Here is a 9,027-nt window from a genome sequence, read left to right on the forward strand (position 1 = left end):
AAAACTAGTGAAGCAAATAAATTTTATCTTGTCAAACAAATCTAAAATTATACCAAACGATTAAAATTATTGGATAATTTTAGAGATAATAAAATAAAAGATTTTTTGATTGTGTTTCACTAGAATTATTATTAAATAATAACGGTTTTTCATTTATTATTTATTCTTATAGATGCACGTTGATTAAGTATCGTAGCATCGATAGATTAAAAAATAAATCTCTCGAGCTATAAAGATGCAAATTTCCGCCGTTACTATAGTTACATGAAAAATTCGATTTTTCAAGTCGAGAGATTTGCGGATGACTTTTATTCGATTAGACGCGAATATGAAAAGTTCTCGGCGTGATTTTTAATAGTCTCATGATATACGACAGTTTGCCGGTAGAACTTTCAACGTACTCCGATTGAAAAATGGAGAATAATCCAAAATAAATATCCGAGTTGTCAACTAAAATTCACATATGTGAGTTCCGTCAGATTCGTATTATTACCAGAAATATAAAATAACATTTATCTCGGAGATCAGTGAAAACAAGCTCGCTAGATTTATCCTTTATATGTTTCTAATATTTTATAATATTTGAATTTCGATATAAAATGTTTACAAAATTTTCTTCAAAAACCTTATACAAATTTCATTTTATAAAATTATTTAACATGAATTGTTTGCAGTTCAAAATTATTACATGCAACATGCATACATCCGGTCTAACGGTTGCACTTACAAAAAAAAAGACAAAAAATATTTTTTGGAAAGAGTTATAGTCACGGTTCAAATGTTTTTAGTCGATTTTACGCGATACAATTTCATCGAAATTGAAATGGTTTTTCGAACAAAAATACATGATCAAGTAACGTATCGTAAAAGTGACAAGTCAGCCGTTGATATGAGAAAACGAAAGGAAATAGAAAATATAAGGAAAGGCGAGAAGTGTCGAAATGCGATTTACTGAAGTTGAGGATGGAAGTTCTCCCTTCCGGTTCGTTAAGCCGTCAGTTCCAGACACATATACTCGAAGTTTACATTTGGTTTGTGCGAAAAATACGACGCCTGTGTAATATGTTTGCCGTCGTTTATGTCTTGAAGAGTTAATGTCCAAACGCGAAGATACTTATCGTCGAAATGATTGCAAGAAAATCCCTCGACTCACAGCTTCATTTTTCAATTTTCGAGACGCAGTACCGAGGTATGTTTTCAAATATTTAGCTTGACTGCAGTCTCTAGCATTTCGCAAGACCTGCCACCGGCGATATTGCTTCGCAGCAAGATACCTTGAAAGTTTTACAACGAGGAATAAGTTCACTCGGCTAAGCCGAATACTATATGTATACGCTAGCGATTATCCCGATATTCCGGAGAGAGAGATTTTCAATTCGTGTTTAGATTCCATATCCTGAACCGATTTTCGCATCAACCGCGCGTAAGGCAACTTACGTAACGTATCACTAGGAGATTATTCAAAAAAATGTTAGCTACAAATTTATAATAATATATTAATATTCCGATGTTATCCGTCGTTATACGTCTTGCGTTCTTACCTCGCACTATCTACAAGTAGATTCTATCACGACCATGGTAAACGATTATTACCGAGTTTCCCGCTATAGTTCGCTTTGATTCAATTAGTTCCAAGCATCGATCGATATGGGATTTGGAGCTGAGAGAGCATCTCGTGCCAAAATCAAATGGAAAATTACCTCCTCGCGTCTATATCGCTTAATTTAAACGTAGGCGTTCTCATTACACAGGAGAAACTTGGCAAAGATAATTTTCTCTTTAAGATTATGCGTAATATCCTTGGCATGAGTGCACATCTTCCATAACAGCGCGTATTCACATATAACGTCCTTGTTTCTTATTATACGCAACTAATACGTAAAATGTCAAAGGTAAAGGTTTCCTTACTTAAACCTTAGAAATCCTTTATCCTCCTCCAATCTTTAAAAGGATATTGGAAGATATTCTTGCAACGCAATAGCTCTGATTTCTGTTTGAGATAACAAATGTGCCACCAAGATTTCACACGAGTGTCGCGACACACCCTGAATAATAAGTAACATTTTATAAAATATACATATCTATCATTTCTCGAATAACTTATCACTTTGAAATGCTACGCTTCGTTGTTGATTAAAAATTGTGACGCTTCGGTGCTCTCGACAGAAGTTCAAAGGCTTGCTCTCAAAACAGAAATTCCGGGTACATGGGCATAAAGATTAGACAACTTTCAGAACCGTACGAGGATAGTCACGCCCCGAATAAGAGGGAGCGACCAATAGGATGACTCCAGGTAGAGGGTCGTGCACGAAATTAAAATATCCTTCCTATGTAATGATACGAGAGATATGCTAGTAACGACGCACGTGAATTCGCAGGACGAGAACTATATGGTTCTAGTCCGGATCGTTCCCTTTGCGCGATGGAAAGGGTGATTTCCAACCCCTAGTCGAAGGGTTCCGCGGGCATCCCCTTGGAATCGCGGATCCGGCAGACATATGCTTAGGCAAGGGAGAGAGAAGCGTTATTGTATTATTCACGATTCTCGACCCCGTAAGATAACGTTACCGTGATTTTTAATAGGCGGATGCAAGGATGAGAAAGTGTGGCGGGTGTGGCCCTTCATGTATGCCTCGCTAATGGGATTAGTTGTGTTGTTAGGGGGTTTAAAATCGCTATGTTTTCTCAACTTCATCGATGCGAGCTAAATAATACGGTATATTATTCGCCAATATCGAGACATTCTTTACAGATTTGATATAGATTTATCATTGATGATAACAAGAATATATATAGATAAATATTAAAATTCTATAATTTAGATGACAATTAAGTTAACATAATTTAATATTTTTACAGCAGAGACGAAACATGTGATTCTTTTTAAAAAAAAAATGTTTTATATTTAATAATTTTAATTTTTATATTTATTAATAAATAAGATTTTGTTATTTAATGATATTTGTATGATATTTGTATGATATTGAGTTTCAAGTTAAATAATTTAATAATTATCAATATTTAGATATGGTAGCTAGTATTACTTTTTTTCCTCTTAGAGTATTACTGAAACATATTATCATTGTATTATATTATCTCAATTTTGTCCCAATCACGAAGCGATCATTAGATCGCGTTTCCCCTGACATAACGAATGCGTCGTCGCGCGCAATTAATTTTCGGATGTATCGACAGGTGCGGTCAACGTAGAGTCGTTCGCACAAGAATACACTCGCGCTATGACGAGGCCGAAACTCTGATGTGAAAGTGGATATTCGAAATTCGGCGTTTCATGTTAAACACTAATTTTCCGCTTTGTGAGCGCATCAGGTCTCGTCTATTGCGCGACTCGCTCGATAAATTACAGGAACGGCTAATCAAGAAATTAGTCGCGTGTATGGAAGTCAAACGGTATTACCGAAACATTATTGCCTTTCCCTTGATACGCTTCGCTGTGCCGCAATGGCGATTTTCGCAGAGAATCTCGATGCGAATACTCGTTGCGCACGGATACAATATGTTTCTACTCGGCATTCAAATGCATACATCCTATGAATAATAAATTTTTCATTTCGATGAATCAAAAAGTGGTAAATATTATTGCTATTATAACATTACACAACGTATGTATGTGTACATACATACTCGCGCGCAAATTTATGTTTCCAAATTTATAATTAGAAAATTTGTAATCATGTTTTAATTTCGTGTAACCATTAAATTCCTTTCATAAATTAAAATAAGTTAAATTAAGATAAAAATAATATTTATTAAAGAGATCGAAATTAATATTGCGATACAAGGAACAACTTCCACAATTTTATATTCGGATCATATTAAAATATCGTTTTAGTGAAATTCGAGGAAAGCTCGCTGCTGTATCTTTTATTTCTCAAGTGGACAAAACGTTTTCTAACAATCCTCAATGTTCGTCAGTCAACATATTTGGACTATCAAGTAGCTATTTCGATTTCGTATTCTGCAGTAGTTTCGTCATTTTTCTCTCATTATTCCCGCAACACTAACTTTTATTTCAGTTCGGTACTGCGAGATTTCATCAACGTAATACACTCGAGAATGCAAATTCTTGTAAAGAGAAAGTGGAGAGGAAGAGACGAAAAATAAAACCGGCAGAGTTTCAGTTTCTAAGGTAGATCTGAGATTTGATACGAGTCTTCCTGCTGAATATCGACCCGTAGTGAGAAATGAATTTACGTTTTGTCCCTGTGTCGGAGAAACACCGACGGAAAGCGACCTCATCTGTAAACCAATGCCCGTCACATCAATGTAATCTCATTCCTATAAAACTGATTCACTTACGTATATATGTAATAGACGGCAATAATGCTGAAATTTGTTTCTCTGTACATTTTTCTGCATTTTACAAAGAAGATTGAAATAAAATTCAATTTATCATGTTTTTTAACTCATCATGTAAACATGTATTCTCAGAATCTCTTTAATTAAATCATTATCTTTAAAAGAAATTTAAAAAAAAAATAAAACTACTCAAATTTTAAACACATAAGATAGAATATTATTCAAAAATAAGCAATAAAACTAGAGATACATGTAATTTTTTTTTCTTATCCTTCTAAAAATTGTTTATATTCTTCAACAAATAAAGATTGGATTAGATACATAAATTTTATCATTATGAATTCTATTATCTAATATTACATCCAATCTTCACTTATTTCTCGAAATCCATTGTGGCGTCATTTATTTAATTTCCTGCGACTGGAAATTACTAATGAATCGCTTTCTACAAATTGAGGTAGGTACTACTGTCTTTACCTGACTCCTCCTATCAGATTATCTTGATTACCCGCGCAAATTCTTCTACACGTTCCAAGGAAGCCTATTTGATAAACGAATTGACGGAAAAAAGGGAGGATGGAGAATGAAAATCTTTCCACTTTTTTTCGTTCCACTTGTTTCGAGAAAAATCACAGGAATGAAAGAATCTTCTTTTTTCCACCGTTCTCGAAATTAGTCCATGAATTGAGGTCTTCAGTTAAGCGACGGAGATAATATTAGCATTAAGACACACGTTTTCAATGAGATCCATTAACGATAATTATTGTAGGAAATGAAATTTAAATTTTAAGCATATAAATGTATCAGCACGTTTGTGTTTTCTTTTTCTGTTGATTTCGAATCTATGTTTGCGAAAGACTTGCGTGTTTGTTTTACGAATCAAGACAAATAGCTAAGAACAAATAACTGATCATGTATCTTCCCCTTGAGTCGGGAGATTTCAAAAGAAAACAATCGATTCGATTAAGTACGATATTCGTAAAACAGTCGAAAAACAGCCGCCGAAATTATACCACGAAAGCGAGAGTTTACGTATCATATTTATCATATTTATTGTGTAAACATTGAATAACATGAAACATCTTTATTCAATCAAATCCTACATTATGGTATTTGCAAATGATATCTCGTACGGTAAAGTATCTTTATAAAGTATCTTTTATAAAACATTTAATTCTCATAAAACTAGCCTAATGACTATATCAATTTCTTTGCGATAATTTGAAATTTTTTAAATTCAGAATTAAAAACATCTTTTACTCTTTTTATTAACTTATTGAAAAGGGAGGGGAAGATTTAATATCTGCGTCAGCTTGTTTCCATCGATTTAAATCATACTTTGAGTTCATCATCCGTATTTCGGCGGATAGCGGGATCGGGGTGATAATAATAGAAAGATGGGTAAAGAGGCCGTATAAAATTTCCGGTGATATTAGCCACCCGTCGAATTAGCGCTGCGAGAAAATGCCCTACTCACTGTCGTTCCCCGGGGAGAGCAGTTGGGGTAAACTCCGAATTGGGGGGCACCCTCGCGAAGAAGGGCGGGGCCCTGTACAAAGGGCCCTGGATCAAAAACCAACCCCTGGGTGGAGTTTGCACCCCGTATATATAAACGAGTCCACGACTTGAAATACAGAATTCGATGCACCGTTGTGCAGTCAAGATCTGCGATCTATATTTGACTCAACTTCGTCTCATAATTGAAAACATAAAAGGTGTGGATCGATATCGCGAAGAAATCCAAAAAAAACAAAGAAAAATAATCATTCTTCAAGAAAATAGTAGAAAAATTTAAGAAACACTGTGATCTCAAAATATCGTTTAAAAAAAAAAAATTTCGTACTATTAAATTGAAAACGGAAATTAAGTTAAAAGTAAAAATTAGTTAAGTGCAACGAGAAGATCTTAATGATCGTTGGATTACTTTGTGCCGCATGTGAACTCTACAGTCTGAAGTTGGACACTTGAAAAGTGTTTCCGGAAGATTCTTCAACGAGACGAAAATGTCTCGAAGCTTTCTGGTGGATTCTTTGATCGGCAACAACTCGCCACCCTCATATCCGTTACCATATTATGGGAACCTCCCTAATTACATGTTCAATTTTTTCAACGTGGGTTTGGGTTACCAACCCATTAGACCAGTGCCCAGACCACCCGTCATACCCGTGCCGGTTAATCCACCGACGTTGGGCGTCTTGCCGATATCTGGACAGAGTCCTCCGTCGCCTTTAAATATTTCTACAAACAAATTACCAGGTAGACATATAATTGATAATTAATTTATAATTTATGATAAATTTCCTAGAATAAATTACTTAAGAACCCTAAAATCATATTTAAATATTTCATAAAAATATTTAATTATCTCTTTGTTACTTTTAATCTAATTATATAATAAATATATTAATTACATATGACGTAAATTTAATTGTTTAGATAACATAAACAATTTCTAAATATTCATCCATTTTCAAAATTTTCAAGATATTATTTTAGAGTATTATCTACAAGATACGCATTGTATCTTTCCAATCTCTTCACTAGATATATCACGTAGAAGCAAGCGTTGAATCTATCGAATTTTCCTTATCGCCGTAACTATATATCACGTAGCAACGCCATTAACCTCTGACCTTTTTCCTTAGACGTTTCAACACGCAGCGAGTCTCCATCCCGTAACAGCACACCGACACCTCCGCCAAAGTCTCCGAGCTCCATTAGCAACAGTTCGAAGCGCATCCGGACCGCGTTCACTAGTACTCAATTGTTGGAGTTGGAGCGCGAGTTCTCTTCGAACATGTACCTGTCGCGGCTACGTCGAATCGAGATCGCGACCAATCTGCGGCTGTCGGAAAAACAGGTGAAAATCTGGTTTCAGAACCGCCGAGTGAAGTATAAGAAAGAGGACTTGCCGTCTGGCCAGAGCCAGAAATGCTGTTGCCTACGAACGTGCGGAAAGCGAAAGGGTGGCTGCGGGGAAGAATCGCCTGGTCGGAAGTGCGAGCAAGACGACGATGAAAAAAGAACGTTGAAGAGCGACGAAAGCGACGATGGCAAATCCGGTCGCGATCTCGCCATAACCGAATGCCTCGAACGCTCGATCGCGAATGTAGATGCTCGTCTTGAGGAGAAGTTCGACTTCTCGAGAATAAACTCCATGCAGGAGGATCAGATAGGCGGATACGAGGCGCGAGATCTTTCTCGAGGTTGCAAGAGAAGTGTGACGGAGGCAAGTGAAGGCAACGACAAGAGAAGGAAGGTGGAGACGGTGGCAGATTATCAAACTCCGAATTCGGAGGCGATTACAACTCCGGTGTTCAGAAGTATGGGATGCACGAAGCATACTGTCGAGAGAATCGTTAACTCGTAGGTTCAGAAGCCCGTACATAAGTTCCCGAGATCTCTAAAGTAATGTAACGCAAAGTTCAAACTCCCACGATGCCTTTACGAATAGATAAATTGAATATGTAGTATCTAAAGAAATAGATGAGCGTACTAAGAAAAGTCTTGAGAAAATGAAACCATATCAAAATGTGCATTTGTAAATATTGTAAATATTTTGTAAGATTGTATTGTATATCTATTTTTGTACAATTTACATAGAAAACTAAAAATGTATATTTTTAATATAGACAAAATAAATATCAGAATTAAAATGCAATTATTAGTATCTTAATTCCTTCCTAAAATGCGACGATTATTTATATATTTCGTTCATCAAACATATTATTCTCAAATCATATAAATTTTGCAATAATTATGCTATAAAACTTAAAGCTTATGTAATAATTTTATTAAAAAGAAGAGTAACTTTTATAAATATTTAACAATATATAAAACAATTTAAAATAGAAATTATATTTTAGATTATAAGAGGTTGATTATAAAAAGTCTTTTGTAACAATAACTTTTGTTACTGAATACAAAATAACTTCAATAATTAAAATAATTTAACATAAATAGTAGAATCATTTTCAATTAAATAGTTCAAATATTAAATTTTGTTGTTAGCATATGAATGCTACTCTTGATTATTATAATAAAAATATTTAATAAAAAAATTTTTTTTAATAAATAAAAAAGTTTCTCGTTTAATAAATCTAATAAGAAGAAAATTTTCCAAATATTTTATAGTGGTTATTAAAATGTTACATATATACTTTAAATGTATGCTTTAATTAATAAATGTAATTAATCCAATAAAATTTTATATTACTTTTCACACACATATAATATATTCAAATCAAATATATCCCAAATACATAACATATATCAAATATCTTCAGAATCTATTCAAACTACAAGAGATAGTAATAGCAAATAAAAAGTTACGAACAATGGATTACCAAAATATAGTTTCTCATATATAAAGCGATACAAATAATGTATCAAGCATTCATCATAAAGAAATATCTCGGACACATGTCGCCACCTTTAACGATGTAACTCGCGTCTGTACACGATTTTCCAGTCAAACGATCGGCTAGAAAGAGTACAACTCAACAGGAGTACAACGTGGTCACTCGGAGGGCACGTTTGCCATTGTCGACGGGAAACCGGTCGTGTTGAACTAAATCCTGAAAATTTGTCAAGAGGCCTCCACTTTAGGTTAAATTTAAGGTAAAACGTAGTTAATGGTGCTAAGGAGCCATACGACAATGCGCCGAGGTCTCTCGCGCTCTCGAAGTCTCGAGCTCGGGCCAACAA

At 34.7% G+C, this 9,027-nt stretch overlaps 1 protein-coding gene across 1 annotated transcript; it reads left to right on the forward strand.

Annotated features, from left to right (window-relative positions):
- The first annotated feature begins 5,657 nt into the window (after positions 1 to 5,657).
- LOC105431940 (uncharacterized) lies at positions 5,658 to 7,946 on the forward strand. The gene is made up of 2 exons (XM_011646473.3): positions 5,658 to 6,576; positions 6,966 to 7,946. Exons 1-2 carry the CDS (start codon positions 6,324 to 6,326, stop codon positions 7,688 to 7,690), a joined length of 978 nt encoding a protein of 325 aa, XP_011644775.2. The 5' UTR covers positions 5,658 to 6,323; the 3' UTR covers positions 7,691 to 7,946.
- Positions 7,947 to 9,027: the final 1,081 nt, after the last annotated feature.

This window comes from Pogonomyrmex barbatus, unplaced genomic scaffold (genome assembly GCF_055798465.1).
Source record: "Pogonomyrmex barbatus isolate J1 unplaced genomic scaffold, ASM5579846v1 scaffold1, whole genome shotgun sequence".
In the NCBI taxonomy this organism is placed as follows: domain Eukaryota; kingdom Metazoa; phylum Arthropoda; class Insecta; order Hymenoptera; family Formicidae; genus Pogonomyrmex; species Pogonomyrmex barbatus.

Coding starts and splice junctions, on each gene's coding strand:
- LOC105431940 (XM_011646473.3), top strand. CDS start 6,324: ATGTCTCGAAGCTTTCTGGTGGATTCTTTGATCGGCAACAACTCGCCA. Junction 6,577..6,965: donor TTCTACAAACAAATTACCAG/GTAGACATATAA, acceptor CTTTTTCCTTAG/ACGTTTCAACACGCAGCGAG.